Genomic DNA, 19,280 nt, shown 5'->3' with positions numbered 1-19,280 from the left:
AAAAGTGTCGAGGGTAGCAACAGCATAAGCAAGTCTTCTGGAAACTGACTCCATACAGACAGACCAGTTGTTATAGTGGAAGAATACTGCAAACAGCTGTAATGATTAATCCCATCAATATATTCACTCCCCTTCTGGACCCACACAGTTTCCCTACACCAACGTCATTGTCAGCTGCAAAAATAACTTAACGTGCATTTCTGCAGCAAAGAAACAATTGCTGCAGAATCCATGTTATTCCAGTGTTTGAGCACCCTGAATGTTACATTCATAGATGAGAAGAATAAAAAGAAGAAACAGCATTTTCCTATAAAAACATTTTACTGGAGCAGCAATGAGTCATGTGACTAACCATCTAGCCTTTAGAATAACAATAGAGCTTGCTTAGCTTGCCAGCCAGCCAGCCCTCAAAATGACTAAGAAATGAGGTTTTGTGCATGTTCTCAACATGATCAGCACTAACTTATAGGTGGGAATGTTATTGAAATGGTTCTTCCTACTTCTCAGGATTCCTCAGTTTTTACCCTATTTTATTCATACAGGTTATCTCAATTAAACTTTAAACTCTAATGAAAACGAGGTTATAGGAATGTTGTTTATGAAGGAAGCCACAATATTTTAAGCATTCCCTCCGCCTTTGTCTCCGTTTTTGGTGTCTCATTAGAGAAGTTGGATTCACAAAGTGAACCCTGCTTTTTGATGCTAAGATTGGAAGTCAACTGAATTGGCATGGGTAACGCAACTCCTCTCAGTGGCACCAGTTTCTAACACTGGTTGTTGTCAGGGGCCCAGTTGGTTGGGAGGGAGCAAGTGAGGCCAGCTGTAGGGAGGCAGGCTCATAGGCTCTCCAGCTGTGTGAACAGCCCTTATTTGTTGAACTTTGGCAAGCGTGGGCTGATGTTTGCAAGTATATCAAATTTCGAACCCAAGGTGGCTTTGAATGTGTATCTCAGCATCAGTCTGCATCCCTCTTTTGAGTGGGGTGCTTAGATTCTGCTAACAAATGATCAACCATCCATAAATAGTTGAGAGAGAAAGTACTGCTAAAACATTGACATCTACCATCCCCTTTAGCTGCCTCAGAGTAAAATCCAAAGGGAAATTCCTCCCTTAATTACTTCTCTGACGCTATATCTACACTACTGTGGTAAGTCGACCTACACTATGCAACTCCAGCTATGTGAATAACGTAGCTGGAATCGACATACCTTAGGTCAAGTTACCAGGGGGTCTACACTGTGGGGGGTTGATGGGAGAAAATCTCCAGTCAACTTACCTTACTCTTCTCGTTGGGGGTAGAGTACAGAGGTCGACTGGAGAGCGATCTGCAGTCGATTTGGTGGGTCTTTAGGAGACCCACTCAATTGACCGCTGGTGGATCCATCTCAGACTGTCGATCCCTGCCATAGTTTAGACCTGCCCTCAGGTGAGGTTGCGCACTTATAACTAAGAGCAGAATTGGCCCCAAGTAATATCTTAAAGGTTTTCAGACTATTATGGGCAGCCTCTTGCCTCTGCATTTGTAAAGTGCTTTACTGCCTTTCATGTTGTTTTAGCAACTCAATGGCTTTACAAGGTTCCTTGCCAAGCAGATTGTTAGTTTTGGCTGCAGAGCTCTTTTTAATCCAGACCAAGTTTTGGGCTCCTATGGAGTTCATTTCGACTGTGCAGTCTGATTTTTTTTCCCTGTGCAAATATGCAGATTTGCAGATTATTTTGCTATTTTTTGTTGTTTGGTCATAAAATAGCTGCTATTGTGTATAATAGGATGGCTTATCAAAGTTTTTTTTGACCATTTATGGCATGTTTATGTTTTTGAAGATTAAGAAAGAACAAGTTCTTTCAGGTTCAGTATAGACACCCTTGAGCCTTTCCCTTCATTGGAACCCTGTTTCAGAGGAATATATTTCCTGGCTGGCATGGGGCATCAGTAATGGGATACAGAGCCTTTCACCTCTAGATCGCAGGTTTGAATCCCAGCTATACCAGTAACAGTTGAACGTTGTAACAGTCTGCGGCTTATGTGAATTATTGGTCTTTATTCAATTCCCAGAGGATACAAAGACCACCCCCACAATTGGCATTCCTGTTAGCTGCCTTACAGGTAAACCAAAGTCTGAAAGATAGAAAGACAAAATTGCTCTTTCCCTCTCTGGACTTTCTAGAGCTGGCACTGAGGCACGTAGCAGGGAAGCTGTCTGTGGTTGAAGAGAGGGCTTCAATTTGTAGTGCTATCAGCCTGTCACTTTTCATTAACACTGAATTCACTTAAGGGGGGGAAAAATAAATCCATACTTCCTTTTGTTAACTGTGTTGGGTTTTGGTCTCTTACTCCTCCTGGCATCAGAGAAGCCAGTTGCCATGATTTAAGGGAACCTTTTATCTCAGAGGAGAAAACTTGCACCAGCAAATTCCAGATCACTTCACTTCACAGCTGGCACCAATGAGGATTTCTCATGGGTCACTGTTATTTTTTAAGAAAGCTCAGTATCCTAACTTCCCACCCTGCTGCTCTGCATATCTTGGCTAGGACTGAGGTAACCCTTGGGATTTTCTGATCATGTGGTGTTTGTGTCAACTGATAGTAGTAGTAGTAGTAACTTAGTGATCTTTTCAGAAGGTACCTTCTCTGAATGACTCCTCAGTTCATCAGACTGGCAGGGTTGCTTCTGACTCTCTTGCCAGAGTGTGCCATCGCTCCTGAATACTGATGAAGGGAGGAGAGAGAGAGACAAGCACAGATTCAAGTGACAGAAAATAAATTAGGGGAACCAAGAGAAAGAAAATAAGAAATAGTGCACAAATAAATGAAGGGAATTGAAGGATAGTATGTAGCACCGACACACATCCCAACCACCACAGAAGGGCATAAAGTATTCTAAGGCCCTCTTTTCTCCTAGAAATGGTTACCTTATTTTGTCCAAGTTTGTATCTGAAACAGCACAAAAGAGACACCCACAGAGAAGTGGGAGTTGAGAGTTCTTGGCTGTGCCACTGTCTCGCTCTGTGACTTTGGGTGATTCACTTAAGCTCTGTCTTTCCATTGTCCAGATTGTAATAAGGGAATAATAATTACCCACTATAAAATCACTATGCAATATAGCAATTAGAAGAAATAAATAAATGATACCATTAGGTTGTGGTGGTACTGTCATTGTTATTCATCACAGGCTGTCGAGGACATTGCATTATAGCAGTAACTGTTGGAGCTTGGGGACGGAGTTAAAAATAACTTGCAGTTCTCCTTCTTGATGGCTCACACAAATGTTATTTTCAAATGCTATATCTGTACCTGCATTCCCATAGGTAAGAGATTTAAAAGGACTTCCCAGTCTCCGCCTTTCTCTAATCAGAAAGTGCTGTCCCTTGGTGTTTGAGAAGTACTAAGTACCACGAAGGCAACTCCAGTCAGAGAAGTTATAAATCTAGAAAAGGACAGGCAGGGGAGAGTTTGTAGTGATCTACCATATATATCCACAAATATGAAAAACCTGTCCCAATCAGAAGAGGTAAAGAAAAGAAAAAAATCACAGGAGCAAGAATTGTAAGAACAGAGGTAATGCTCGTCAAAACAACAGACTTTCACAATTATTCTTTAGTTCTGTGCTCACCAGCCTTAATGTGTGACTGGGGAGACAACTCTTGGAATTAAACAAGGCAGCATGGAGGAAAAGCCATTGCTTTTGCTTTTGCAGCCTGGTATTTCACAATTAGAAGGAATGACAAAAATCATCATTTTATTGAAGGCAGTGGAGTTGTATCAGGGATGATTTTTGCTCATGGTTTTTTTATGGTCACATACTGCATTCTAAGCTGAAGCTATACTCTGTAAAGTGTAATGAGATACAGCATAGCACTGTATATAATGCTCATATACTAGAAACAACACAATAGAGTAATTTCATTTTAAAACCTCTTCCTATTTTATTCTTGGAAAATCTGAATGTTTAGCCCATTGGTCAGTGTGTGCTGAGTGTTCCCTCTTTGACCAATCCACAAAGGATGAGTGTGTTATATTGTCAGCTGTAGGCACACTCATGCTTTTTGGTTCTGAAGATCTCCAGTTCAAACCCTGATGGCCGCTGTAACATATCCACACATGGGAATGTGCAAAGAGAGATCTTTACCTTTACATACCCTGCATATAGTCCGCCTACTCAAACAGGTTGCCAACACAATTTAAAAGGGTCCTTTGAAAATGTAGCCCTTAGAAACTACACACACTTAAATATGTTGACTGACACAGGCCTCTAAACAGCGTTTATTTGTAGATGTATCCACATTACAAAAAGAAAAAAATACGAGTGGCCACATTCATAAATCTTTACACACACAGTTCGTGAACCCATGTTTAGCAAGCCCTTATTTCCTTTATGCAAGTATCAGCCTTTACTTTGTACGCCCAAAGATCTTGCAGACTTCTGTTGTATAATAGTGTAGTAGAAGCTGTCCAAAAATAAAAGACTATTTCTGACACAGAAAACTAGCTAAAAGGGTCAAACATATAGCTATTCATTATAGTGGGAGAAAAGGACTAGGGCATAAGTTGTCTGCCATACAAGCATATCTAACTTGTACTTTATCCATTTTTGTGGGTTATGTCACTGTTTAATTTGGTGTTTCTTCAGAAACAACCAGCTGCAGCCATGTGTGATACTCTGCATCTGTTACTGTCTTTGTAAGACACAAAGCACTTCCTTGAGATGTAAAACTGATGCAATATAGACTTTTGTACTTGCATTTTACAAAGAAAGCCCCGTTTTGCCTTCTGGTGGACCAACTGCATGTTCAGAGCAGGAGTTGACTCAGATTTTAGCCAGTAAAGTAGGAGGTTGTTATTGCTGTGTTCTGGCAGTAGCAACAAAGAGGTGGAAAAGAACAAAAACCACTCTCACACTCCATTTGACCCTTGCATCCAGCATTTCATTCCACTTGCAGAGGCAACCAATATCCTTCTTTGCACTTTTCTAATTTACAAAAAATATCAAAATTGAAGATTTTTTTTAAAATTATATCCACTTTAATTTGATCAAAAATAGCCCTAACAGGCGTCTCTCTCGTTGTGCTTGTTTGAATTCCCTGCACACCAGCTTGCTCACAAGCCTGGTACTTGTCCATATTGTCGAATACTTTTAGTTTCATTAAACACTGGGCAGAGCTGCATAAAGTGAATTAAAATAAGAATCACTTTATCCTTTCGGGCCTGATCCTGTTTCCATTGAATGGCAAAATATTGACTGTGATAAGTGGAGGAGCACTGAGGGTACATCTGCACAGCCCCAATAGCATGAGCCCTGTGAGACTGAGTCAGCTGACCTGGGCTCTGAGGCTTGTTGCAGTGGTTGCCTTTTCTTTTTCTTTTTTTTGTTGTGTAGACATACCTTGAGTAACCCGAAAGCTCTGAAGCACATCTGTAATTCCATCCCCATTCAGGACAGCACTTAAGCAAGTGTCTAACTCTTAAGTGGGTGCTTAAGCCCCATTGTGTTCAATTGGAGTTAGGCATGTGTGTAAGTGCTGTCCTGAATAGGGATGCTGTGTCGAGTTCTGGAAAACATAGGCTTGCACTTTTAACGTTTGTTTCTTGCTGTCTTCAAGCATCTAGGGAATGTCCTTATTTAAGACATCATTGGCATAGGTCATGGTTTTCAAACCAGAGTGCCTAAAGTTAGACTCCTAGAGCCATTCTGAGGCACTTAAATAGAAGTCGCCTGATTTTCAGAAGTTCTGAGAAATCCCAGCTCCCACTGAAGACAGTGGAAGATGTTGGTGCTGATCACCTTTGTCAATTAGACCACTTATTTAGGTGCCCAAACTGAGATGCTTAACTTTGAGCTCTCAAGTTTGAAAACTATAGCTACTGTCATTGTGTTTCATAAGATGTATATTAGCTTCAGTATCGTTTGCAGAGCTCAGAAATGTTTAATATTTAGATTTGAAAATGCAAACACAAGTATCTATGGAAATAGTTGGCAATAATCCCTGACCATGGCTTAACCCCCGTACTGTTTTGGGATCTAACTGATTCTAATGCATACAAAAGTCTAAACAAAAATTTTTGTGCTGAACCAGTCTCTCTCCATACATTAATTATTCTCAAACTAGGGTGAAGTCAGTCTTTTGACACTGGTTTTATAGTCCTACCTATTGTATTTTTTGTGTAGCAAAAAAAAAATTGCTGAAAAGGTAAGAAGGTCAGGTAGATGCCTCAGTGTTAGTCAGTGGGGAGACTGGAAGTACTACACTGCTATGGTCTTTGGTGTTCTCTTGGACCCCAAACACGTACAAAAACTTAATAAAACGTGAGACACAAACCACTGCCTCTTCTTTCTTTAAGTATTCTCAAGCGATGATGAGGACAACCTGTTAGCATTGGTTTTGTCTGCATACCTGTGGTGGTTTTAGTTTAGCAAAAAAAGACACTTAAAAGGTATTGGGGGGGTTAGTTAAACTGCAAATTAATTACTCAGGTATTCCAGCTTCAGCAGAGGAGACTGGTAACTGCTGATAGTTGGGGGGTGAGGGGGGGAACGGACAATGTAAAGGTCCCGCCACCCCCCCAACAGCTTGAGTCACGCCCCTTCTCTTACCCTCAGCGGCCCCTCCCTGCAGCTCCCAGCTGTTTCCTGCTACCTTTCCCTGCAGCTGCATCTTGCAGCTGACCAGCTTCACCGAGCTGCCACCTAGGGAGAGGCTCGGCTGGCAAACCCTGACGGAATTCGGGGAGGGGAGGGGCAAGTGACCCTGCGTGTCCCCCCACACGTCTCCTCTGACACAACTGTTTTTATTTGAGGCAGCAGCTAGGATATGATTACATTAATCTTTCAGCATAGTTTTTATTATAATTTCAGTGGTTTTTGTTTTTCAAAAGCAATGCACCAAAAGGGTCTGCCTCGTGTATCATCACAATTTTCCAGCAAATTGAGTTTCTGTGAAGATAACATTGTCAAATTGATTTTCTGGGAAGCCTACACTTGCTAGGAAGAGTTTCTGGCAAAGATACCCATCAGATACATTTTCTAGCAAGCCCACACTTGACAGATGCTGTGGTAGGCACAAAAGCTCACTGTTGCATTGCACATGCACATTGCATGTCTGAATGCATCTATCGTTTGGATTTTGTTGAGTTGCATGTGGCATAATAAATCTTTGTGTAAGAGAGGGATGTTTCTCAGAGACTTGGGTACCGAAATGGTGAAATCACTGGTGCAGCAACGGAATATTGCAGACTTACCTCAAGTTTCTAAGGAAGCAGCATCTAGTGTGCTGGGTACTGATCCAGAGCCTAAGAAAAGGAAAAATGTTACAGCTGTTCCAAAGAACAAGACAGAAAAACACATCAAAAACATGTGAAGTGTAAGAACTTTGTGTTCAGAACATATTATCTGTTTGTGCCATTTGTTCAAAGTAGGAGGCCATTTACTGCCACTTTACTGTGTGCCTTTTATATTGGTGCTGTTGCTATCTGTTTTCAAAGTCGAAACATGGAGCCAGTTAGATCCCAACACCTATATAGTGTGTAGGTTTTTTTAAAATGTGTTTGATCATGGGGTCAGTTAGACCCCAGCACAAGTACTGTGTAGTGTGCTTCTGAATCTAGGAAAGTTTTAACTTGTTCATAGTTTTATAGTTCACTGGTTAATAAAGTCAGTTTTAAGTGGGGTTTTCCCCCAATTTTGACGTGCAAAGGGATCTCCAAGACCCCAATATGGAAATAATATTTCAGTGATTTTTGGTCCAATTTGGGGGTTAACTCTGCTTATATTTTAGACTGGGACAGCTGTTTTGAAGAGAAGGTTTCTGAGTGTTTCCTTAATAAGCATATAATTATAATGGGCCCTAATTCTGGCTGAGTTTGAAAATGTTTCCTATGAAAGTGCACAATAAAGCATATCAAAAGCAGTATTACCGTGGCCATGTTATGACAACAGGCCCCACTCTTAGTGATTATTTCTGCTAGCTGCAGCATACTTTTCATGGTTTGGGGATATCATTCGTATCACCAGCTTAAGAGGTGTACATCTAAGGATGCTGACTGTTCCCTATGATCCCTTGGCCTTGTCCTGCCGTGCCATGGATTGCACTCTTGTGACTCCTGTTGTGTGTGTTCTCTCTATAGATTGGAGCCAGACTGGAGAGGAAAACTGCCTGCTAAGTTTCTGGCTCATCTGTGCACCTATGGCAGCCAGAATGTAACTGTAATTTAATAATTGCAATATCGTTACTATTTTTTCTGCGTTCTGTTCTCATGTGTGAATAATTGTTTGCTCATTCGGTTCTAAAAATCTCAAAGATTATAGAACAGCTATCTCTGTGTGTTAATTTCTAGTGAGTCTCTTGCTTTGATATCAAAAAGGGCTTAATTAATAGTAGTTAGAAATTTATCAAGGAGGCATATAGTATATTGGGGAGTTTAGTGTCTTTCAAATTGTAGCTTGCACTTTATGTGACTGATAAAAGATCATTACTAGTATTTGAGCCACTCACAGCCCTGTAAATCTGGAACAAATTCTGAGAAAGCATATTGTGTTATGACTGGCGTATCTGCAAGCGTGGTGCTGTGCTTGAAAACGCGACATAAGGTTTGCAAGGCATTCATGCTGATGTCATTGCATTGGAATGGAGGGGCTGTTGAAACAGTAAATACTTTCTGTAGCCAGCAGCTAAGTATCTACTGGCCCTCTTCTTTTTCTGTGAAGGAAAAAATGCAGAACAAACCTAAAATCAGTAAACTGTATTTATGGTGAGAAATTTCAATTAGTTTAGGGCTTGTAGCTATTTCAAACAGCTGCTATTTGAGCAAATGTGAAAGCCAGTATTTGTGGAAAATTTAAACTTTAATATATATTTTTCTGTATTTTTTAAACTTGCCTTGCTTTATAAAGCACTGTTGGAATGGTAGAAGAATTATGTTTGGACTGTATATACAGGAAGAAGCAGGGACTTGTGCTAACAGAAATTTATAGGCTTCAGTTCAGCAAGAACTAGCTTCTAGCATTAAGAATCACCTCCCTATATTCTTGGGGGAAATTCACTTTTGGTGAGTTTGGGTGGGTCAGAATCAAACCCCCAAACTTTGGAGGCTGGGGGAACAGAATGTGAGCCTAGATTCAGATTTTACAGCTGGTCCCTTTACTATAAAATGTCAAACCAAAACCCCAAATCCAAACAACCCAGAATTTGGGAGTAATTCAGGATCTGGATTCGGAATCAAATTTTATAGCTCGGGACTAGCCATAGCATCTCGGAGGCATTCAGAAGTATCCCCTTTTCATAAACGATAAATGAGGGTTTTATATTGTCCTCTTGAGGGTTCCTCTGAGCACTCATGGAATCCTTCAACTTCCTTCTATGATGGACAGTTTTGCCATGACAGATGTAGGAAACAGATGAGAAGTAGAAAAGCTTTTCAGAAGACAATGATCCAAAGTGCTGGAGTGAGCTCTTCCCTGACCTTCTGTTGCTGATGTCAAACAAGGAGGACAGTATATGCCAGCTACTTGGCCCTGCAATTCCTAGTATTAATGTGGAGAGATTGACGCACACAGCTTTCATTTGCTGACTTCAGACAGGCCAGGAAGAGTGAGAAAGGGGTCAGAGATTAAAAACAAACAAAACTGGCCATTTGAGGCTGGATTCCCTTTAACAAGTGGGCATATTCCCAATTTCTCAAGCAATCACGGGTAATATTTTTGTCTTTAAAAATTTGCTGGCCATTAGAAGTAGGGTTTGTAATCCTTCTCTACCATACTTACAGTCATTGCATGATACTTGTATTCCTTAGCCTAAAGGGTGGAAGTTACTCTATTAGCACAGGACAACCATGGTTAGGTGTTTTACATCAGCATGAGCTGGAGATTGCGGCCTCTGGGTTGAGAACTCATTTTTTATGTGCTCTGTACTACCCAGTAGTGTCATTATTCTCCCTAAGGCCTTCTGTTAATGGGGGCTGGATGCAGCTTCTTCTAGAGACTGGCAATGCAGTGCTACAGCTAGCCAGAGGGAGGCATATAGAATCATGCAAGATCCTCTTTTTTCCCCAGCATGTGCTGTCTCCAAAGGGCTCCCAAGGTTCCTTGTTGGCCCAGGAGAAAGAGCTCAAGTTTGATACTTGAATATGTTGTTAGCAAAGAGACTGGCCCCATCTGGTGACAAATAGGACCAGCATCCTGCTGAGAAAAGGATCCATGATCTCTCTAGTTCACCGTAGACTAGTGTCGCCCAGAAGGATGTGGATGATCATATTTGTTATTGAACAGACCTCAATAGCCACAGAAGCCTGATAAGAATTCATCTGGTTCATCAAACAGTAAATGAAAAACCTAAAGAAATGCTATAAAACTGTCACCTCTGTGAGTGACTTTGTCCTGTATTATTATAATAATAATTAATTAATTAATATCACTAATCATTTTAATTAAAAAGTTGTTGCTGTTTTGCCATATGTCAATTCCACTGGTGTTATGTTACTACTTGACTTTCATGTGCATCTCTATTGTCCATTGTCTCTTTAGTTTATATTTCCTCCCATTTAAGGTCTATGATCTGTCATCATCATCATCATTAAAAGCAGCAAAGAATCCTGTGGCACCTTATAGACTAACAGACGTTTTGCAGCATGAGCTTTCATGGGTGAATACCCACTTCGTCGGATGCAAGGGGTATTCACCCACGAAGTATTCAGACGAAGTGGGTATTCACCCACGAAAGCTCATGCTGCAAAACGTCTGTTAGTCTATAAGGTGCCACAGGATTCTTTGCTGCTTTTACAGATCCAGACTAACACGGCTACCCCTCTGATACTTGACATCATTATCATTGTGCCTGAATGCAGCGTGGTGCCTTTTAAACCTTCCAGGCATCCGCTTTGTATAATATAGTGATCTGAAAGTTCATATGATGAACAGCTCTTCTCTCTCCTTGTATACCACATGCAGCGTGGTGCCTTTTAAACCTTCCAGGCATCCGCTTTGTATAATATAGTGATCTGAAAGTTCATATGATGAACAGCTCTTCTCTCTCCTTGTATACATTGTTGCAATTATTTCCTTTCTTAAAAGATTGAATGGTTTATGGTATTAGCAGCAGTGGAGTAAGCCTAAGGTAACTCATACCTCCAAGAGTGCAGGGATCATGAATGAATGGTGCGAACGTCATGAATGGAATATGCAGATGTCCTCAACTAGGCGTGACGTTTATATGTTCCTTGCATTAAGTTTGTAAGTCTTATATTTTTCCTGCACAATCCTGGCACTTTTGCTGATACGGGAAAGGACTGCAGTGCATTCTGTATCCCATTGTCTGCCTGTTTCAATATTTGCAGAACACCCTTGAGGTTGACTTTTTAAATGAATGTTCAAAAATGAAAATTCTTCCTTGGTTTATTAAACCGATATAAAAGCAGATTTGGAACTGGGTTGTAATTTGAGTGTGGGACTAACTTCCCTGAGAACATTGTCTGTTCAACAGCACAAGTAATGGCAGTGCAAGTTTCAATATGTTTCCCTGCCACTGTGTGCCTCAGTGCTTCAAACCACAGAAACAACTGGAAGTGCAAAAAGGGGCAAATCAATCTCTGATACTCGTCAGACCTTGATCCCCCCCCCCCCTATGAAACTGCCAACATGCAGGGGTGCCATTAGCACTGATGTTGGTGGTTTGTAGTCTTTTGTACTGGAATGCTTTGCTGTGGATGACACCAAATGATTGCACTCTACAGCAAAATGTCAGTGGTGGGGGTCAGGGCTACTTTTGTGATTAAATAAATTAATTTTCAAGTGTTATGTGAGTGCCCTCAGGGTGGGAAAAACATCTTGCCATCAGAACCTTCCATACCGAGTGCTGAGCATCAGTGGTCCTTTAAAGAGTTAGCTGTTTGGTCATGTGGATTAAATTCATTCATAGATGAGTCACCTTGCCACTTCTCATCTCTCCTGAGTTACATCGACATTGGTCTTTTTACTTGCCTGAGTTCTCTGATGAAGTTTCTTTTACTTGCTTCCAGCTCTAAACTGACCTCTACTGCATGTGGACAATCATGATGACAGGCATTGTGCATCTGGCACCAAGCCGTTCTGAGCCTGGAGGAATGTGGGTGGCTGAGGTAGCAGGCGTGTGCACGTGTGCAGACTATGTACTTAGTGAACTGGAATCAAAAGCTTCCCTAGGATCAGGGATATGTTAACTTTGGTTAGAAAGCTGATGCCTTTACATTTTTGTCATTGCTGGGGATACCCTACTCTCTTAGGTCTCATTATTCAGCTCCAGGACTTGGAATGGCTTAAGCCTGCAGCCCTTTGTCTGCAAGGCATCAAAAAGGGCTTAGTTACTGTACAAAGCTATCATTTTTCACAAGGAGAGGGAAGTGAAATTTCATTGAGCTTTAGGGTTGATTTTCATCTCTTAGTTAGGGTGCCACAGATAGAACCCTTGCTAGAAAGCAGACTGAGGAGAGAGAATTCAGCCCACATGTTCAGGATTTAAGGTCAAGAAAGATTCAAACTTAGCTTCTGGGGCTGTAATTGAGGGTGACGTAATGACCATAAAAGAAACTTTCAGTGGCATAGTAACAGCATTCTCTTACCCACTGTAGGCGTAGAACCAGTTTCATACTGACATTCTTTAGAAGTGGGCCCACAGCACTGGTTCTGAACCCCTTCAGAATTTTCAGATCTGGATCCAAATTTCATGGCTCAGGGCTGCTTCTGCAGTAGAACTAAAGGGAACACTGAATCCCCAAAGTCCCCTAATCATTGACAAACTTTGTATTTGCATCAACATCTGGGTCTTCTCTCAGCGGGGTCATGCCCATCTGTATAGTTGTCAAGTCAGATTTGTCTTAGCCATACAGAAGCATGCTAATTTATACGCTTCGGACAACTGGTAAAGTGCGTTAAGACTGTGGGAAAAAATGGCCCTGCTATCTTCCTCTTATTCAGATTTAGCTTAGGTTAATTTTTGTCAAGTGGCTTAGACGGAAAAGCACTCCAGATTATAGGAGGCAGTCCGGCTGTCGTTCCCACTATACACTGAGGCACATTCTTTCAGGAGGAGATGAGCATTTACATTGGAGTTTTGCCTGTCAGTACTCAACCAGTTTTAAATTTTTGGCATGCTAGTGCATGGAACTTTTTTTAAATGGTGGTGGTATTTTTTTTTTCCAAGCAGGTTTTTGACAAAAATGGGCAAATTCTTGAGCTTCAAGAAATAGGTCAGCCTTTTGGGGAGTAACCATTTCTGGAGGTTTTGATTTAAACCTGCCGTTTTTTTTCTTCATGAGTTTCACATTCCCTGTGTCAGAATTTTATTCTGCTATATCAAGAGTCCTGCTCATTTTGTTTTTATTTGTTTGTTTGTGGTATAATTACTTTATTTTTTTGTGAAAGATAATATGTTTGGCCAGCACACTTCCATTAAAATAAAAAGGCTATTAATTTTCCAGCAGAGTGGGCTCTAAGTAGGAAAGTGAGGACTCTCCTTGCAGTGGAGCTCCATGGATGACAGAATAAAGATATTTTTGGTTAATAAGCCAGATTAATCTTAACATTAATTGACTTATAGAATACCCTGTGTCTTTTTGCAGTATATTTGTGGAACTAAGTTTTTTGTGTGTGTTTGGGGGAGGTGGGCCGGGGGTTGGCCACATGAAACCAAATGTTAATCAGTTTAGGAAGTCTGTGAATGTCAGCTCTGTAGCTGCAGTCAGTAAGGCTTGAAAATGTCATTGGCCATTCATTCTTATACCATATTTTTCATATTCATATATAAGGAACTATACATTGTATTTCTTCTGCCATTGTTACATAAGAGCAAACTGTGCCGCAGGAAACTGTTTCTTACAAACCAGCCCTACTGTTCTCTGTCTCTTTCCTAGTAAAAACTTCACAATGGAGGAATATAGAGTTTGATGACATTGTTGCCATCTAATGGTGGTAATTTACTTTTTTCCTGTCTGTTTTACAGAATATGACTCAGAAACCAAAAGAGTTCAAGACATTCTTTCTGGAATAGAGAAACCACAGGTACGTGTTCCAGATTTACAAAAAAAGATGACTTCACAAATATGCCAAGTGTATTTTTTTTTGTCCATGGTATAATGCTGGTGAAATACAGGGTGGCATCTGAATTATTATATGCTAGAATGTTGTATAAATGTATTTTCATCCAAGAACATTTTTATGGATCACAGTTTTGCAGTCCAAAGTACACACTGAGGCAAAAATCCCAGTCCATACAGTGGGCATAATTTCTAGGTGTCTTATAGCATATGCTGGAGCTTAATTAATGGCTATTTGTAGAGCACTTTGAAATCCTTGGATGAATTTATTAATTTACTAATTTAATTAATGTGTTGTATAAGGTAATGCACATATAAGAACATAAATAATAAAAATATTTAATTACTTGATATCAATTCTCCTGTCCCCTGCCCCCAAAAAACTTTAATTTGAAATAATAAATTAGGAATTAAAAACCAAAACTCTGACAAGAAAAAAACAAATTGTATTATTTAATAACATTGAAAAGTGTGGAAAATATGTTTCTGTTGCAGTTTAGACCCCAGTCCTGCAGACAGATGCACCAGTGCAGACATTATGTTCACATAATAGTCTGGACTCCATACACTTTAAAGTCTGCACCAATGCATCTGTTTGCAGGATCAGGGCCTTATGCAATGAAGGAATAAATGGGGAATCTAAATCCCTGCTGACTTGAAGTTGCAATGGTTCATGCAGCCTTCCCCCCCCCCCCCCCAATTGATTTTTTTCCCTACAAACAAATGTGCCATGACAAATGTGATTGACCTCATAGTTTTTGGCTAACTCCTCTGTACTGTTCTATTGCAAGTAACATGCCCTTGGTGTATATTCATGAGCAGTGGATAGTTCTGCAGAGGAAAACTAGTTCACTGTTGTGACTGCTGTAGAATTGCTATGTAGTGAGTATACTCTAAGAATATTGAGACGAAATAATTTATAAACATTATCTGTGACCTGGTTAGTGAGGTGCTGTTATTGTATGATGGGTTGTAAGACTTTCCAGTATGAATATATTGTTCTAGCTTAATAGGGAGCTGTGGGAAAAACAAGCAGGGAAGCAACCCAGTGGATCCTGGTAAGAATCTCCAAACAAATGGTTGGGGGGCAGTGACAAGACAATGGGGGAAACTGTTAGCTTTGAGGATACTATATCCTGTCGCCAATGAAGATGCAAGCTTTGTATTACCAGGCAGCAAGCCCAGAGATCAAAAGAACACTAAACAGTTAAAAGGCTCTTCTCAGGAGAGTAAGGTATGTGCGTGTCACTTGTCAGCAGCTATTCAGGGAGAAAAGCTAACTGCTGCGGCTTAAAAAGCGCGCGCGCTGCGGCGCAGCGCTTGGCAGCGCGCTGGCGCTAAGTGTAGTCAAAGCGCCAGCGCTGGGAACTCTCTCTCCGCTGTCCGTACTCTCTCCCTGTGGGGAATAACGCGACAGCGCTGGGCGGCGCCCAGCCGCTGGGGCTTTGATTACACTGGGGCTTTGTAGCGCCGCAATTTGCAGCGCTGCAGAGGGTGTGTTTTCACACCCTGCTGCAGCGCTGCAAATTTGTAAGTGTAGCCAAGCCCACAGAGAGAGACTCCCCAGAGGGACTCTAAAGGAGTGGGGCTTTCTCAGATCCAGGGAATGGTGCGCCTTAACAAAAGACAAGCATGTACCGGTATATAGACTGGTTTATTTTTTAAGATCTGTCTTCTCTTAAATGCTTTCAAAATAAATAGCACTCTGCTTTAAGAAGGCTGTTTGATTTCTGGATGCCACTGTCATTGCCCCTGGAGGGAACAGAACTGCAGGGTCTGAGGGTCAATCAGACCTGCTGAGATGCAGTTAGTACCAAGGGAATGCTGCCCAAGGCCTGGCCTGAGAATGGGTGAATCATATGATTCTACCCAAAGACTAGCGATGGCTTGAGGCCTGAGAATGGATATGCTCAAAGGCACTTTGCCCACTGATCCATCTCTGAGACTGCGGCCAACATTCTAAACCTCTGACAAGTCTCCAAAGCCACCATTTTAAAAAGAAACTTTCCTTCCTTCCTTCCCCCCCTTCAAATGTGGAATCGTCCGCTCCTCAAACGTGCACACTCAAAGTTACAGTGGCCCAAAATGGCATCAATGGCTGTTTTAATATCTGCTTAGAGAGACAAGGTGGGTGAGATAATATATTTTATTGGACCAACTTCTGCTGGTAAGAGACACAAGCTATTGAGCTACATAGAGCTCTTCTTCAGACCTGGGAAAGGAACTCAGAGTATCATGGAATATTCCAGAGCTAGATACAGGAGACTGATACCATTAGACAGGAGGAATATCTAACCTTGGAAGATCCTGAAAATTCTTTGGGCATTTTTTGTAGAGAGAAGCTATTTTAGAAGTTTCTGTGGTTACCTCTGAATCCTGTATAATTGGACTCATGATAACTATGGCTATGTCTACACTATGTACTTTTTAGCGACACAGCTGTGCCACTACAGCCATGCCACTAAAAGGCATGCAGCGTAGCCGCTGTTTGTCAGCAGGAGAGCGCTCACCTGCCGACAAAGTGCTGTTCACACTGGCGCTTTTCATTGGCAAAACTTTTTGTCGTTCGGCTGAATGACAAAAGTTTTGCCAACGAAAGTCCAGTGTAGACAAAGCCTAAGAAACTTCGCTTTACAGGCAGAGGGATAAAACAATAGTACCATTTTTAAACTCTGTAGAACATTCCTAAAATAGCTTTTATAGGGGTTTGGGGGTGGGGCACCTGCTGAATACATGATGGTGTGGTGTGACCCTTGTATTGGTACATGTTTGGGATGACCCGCGTACTTCCCTGTAACTTTAACACTCATAAGTAACAAGGCTATCACAACCTCATGCTAATAATAAATTTATATTGCTTCCCTTTTTTCACCTGAGTGGCTAATCCAAGTTTGGGGCCCTGGTGGCGTTCCAGAAAGGAGTAGAAATTTCTGATAGTCGGGTATTTGTTTGGTGCAGTTTTGTTTATTTTCAAAGAACGAATGAAGTCCTGTGACTTTGAACATAGAGAGAATTGATAGCAGAAAACAGCTTCTTTTGCTCCACAATACCAGAGCACACTCTTATCTGCACCCTGGCCCAAAAACCTTTTCCCAGGTTTCTTCCATATTTTCATCTGCCCCTTCAGGCTGTCTCTTTCTCACTGTCTCTCTCTGTCTGTTCCTGTCTGTCCTGAGTTTGCGTGATCTTTTTTCCTACACACACCTATCCGAAACAATACTCAGACAAAAGCTCCTGAGTGGGTGCTGACTACTTTTGTCTTAGGTGGTGCATATGCTTATAGTTATATTAACTGAAGGGTGAGTTCACACCTATCAATCTCAATGGTGTTTTAACTCAACCCATAACAAGTCTTCACTCAGCTCATAACAATAACATAGGCTACCATCATTTGTTGTTGTGTGTGTGTGTACATGTATATAACATATACACTCTACCTGTATATAACGTGTACATGTAGTTTTTACTGAGAAAAATGGTGTGTAATGCCATTGCTTCAATAGTAGTAAAATATTTGTAGCCCAAGCAGAACGTTTATAAAAGAGAAAAATAAAATTGTTTAATAAACAAAATACCATGTATGTAAAACAAATGAAGTAATGAGGCATCAGTGAATCAATTGGAAGTGGACTGAAATTCAAGCAATGAGACATTATCTAATGTTGCCACCTATTTTGGGAGATTTCACGTAGATCATACCAAATTTTCTCTTTTATAAGGCAGCTCTTTAAAGGATTAGATTTTTTCCGAGGATTGTTTGTTTAACCTGAAATCCTACTGAGTTTCCAGTTCCTAATGTCACAGACAAGGTACTCATTCTCTGAAGCAGCCATCTTCCTAAGAGAGGAGAAACCCGAGGCAAAGCTTCAAAAATGGCTGAGTGCCGCTGTTGTGTTCAACTACAATGGAACAGATCTAAGTGGCTGCAGAGATGCTTGAAAGGTTATTGCATCCTTTCAGCAAACGCTGACAACTGCTGTGTAGGAGGGTGTGGGGGGAGGTAAAGAAGCAATACAGGTATGCTGGGTCTGAGTTCAAATGAAGATTGGCTTTGTAATAAAGAGCCTGTTCCTGCTGTCCTTTCAAGTCATTGGGATTTTTGCCTGACTAAGGACTGCAGTGTCAGACCATGATTTGAAAGGGAAAACTTGACCTTGTAAAAGCCATGAGCTCATTCGACCCACAAGTCCTTCAAACATTGCCCTCTGGGGAGCAAAGGAATGCTTCATTCAGTGTAGTTCGCACACTTACAATAAACCTCCCCAAATCACCAAAGGCCTGTGAACACTAGCCCAAAATCTCAAAGTAAACTTGTATGGAAATGTTGGCCCTTGTTCATTACCTGAATGACTGAAAGAACTGATATTTATCAGTCTTGTAACTTTAATAAAGTAGTGCAAGGGTTGGGATTCTTTATTTGGTCCACCACCTTTTCGGTAGCTTATAAAGCAGACATTTACCATGTAAGCTGAGAAGCTTGCAGGAACTAATTAGCTGTGCTTTTTACTAGACACAGAAAACTCCCATGACAAAGAATGTGTAGTGACTTCTCGACCTTAAAAAAAAAAAAAAAAAATCTGTAAAAATCAAATACAATAGCTTGTAGGGCAAAGTGGCTCATGTTACCCAACTGGAAAAGGTACTTCTGACAGCATGGGCCTTATCTGCGTAAAGACAGTACACAAAGGGGAATCATCTCCCCAAATGATAAAGAAATCTTCCAGTTTTTAATATTTTGGTAGGTTAGAATTAAGACAGCATTAAAAATGAACAAATCCTATGCAGAAGTATTTCCTGTTTAGAATTAATACCACATTTAAGTATTTTATACCAGTACTGCAAGTTCAGTGTTTAATAGAATAAAAGCATTCTATTTCCAATGGAGAAGTAGTGGAAGCTCCTTCTTCTCTTGAGTCATATAAAACTGGTCTGAAAAAAATTCTTTGGTTAACAGTCACAGACTGGCTGAGGAAAGAAGAGTAGATGTTATAATGAAATGAAATTCATGAAATGGATCAGAATCTGACCTCCCGGTTTAAGCTTTGGAAAGCTGGAGTAAGATAAGAGGGAAAGTCTTCTCATAGATCAGTAGCTGGTTAAAATATGGGAAACAAAGTGTAGGAAAAAATGGTCAGTTTTCAGAATGGAGAGAGGTAAATAGTGGTGTCCCCCAGGGGTCTGTACTGGGACTAGTACCATTCAAGATATTCATAAATGATCTGAA

General features: G+C 40.9%; 1 protein-coding gene across 14 annotated transcripts in view; it reads left to right on the top strand.

Moving 5' to 3' along the window:
* Window positions 1–19,280, top strand: part of FNDC3B (fibronectin type III domain containing 3B) — a 363,980-nt gene that overhangs the window by 220,525 nt on the left and 124,175 nt on the right. For all 14 annotated transcript variants that reach the window (XR_005584676.1, XM_039488529.1, XM_039488540.1 and 11 more), the window contains one exon: window positions 13,963–14,021. Coding sequence is in view for 13 of the 14 variants with exons in the window: in XM_039488529.1 (XP_039344463.1) it covers window positions 13,963–14,021 (59 nt within the window). In the remaining variant the exon portion in view is untranslated. The remainder of the gene's footprint in view (window positions 1–13,962; window positions 14,022–19,280) is intronic.

This window comes from Mauremys reevesii, linkage group 9 (assembly GCF_016161935.1).
Source record: "Mauremys reevesii isolate NIE-2019 linkage group 9, ASM1616193v1, whole genome shotgun sequence".
NCBI lineage: Eukaryota > Metazoa > Chordata > Testudines > Geoemydidae > Mauremys > Mauremys reevesii.
This window is presented reverse-complemented; position numbering and strand designations above follow the sequence as displayed.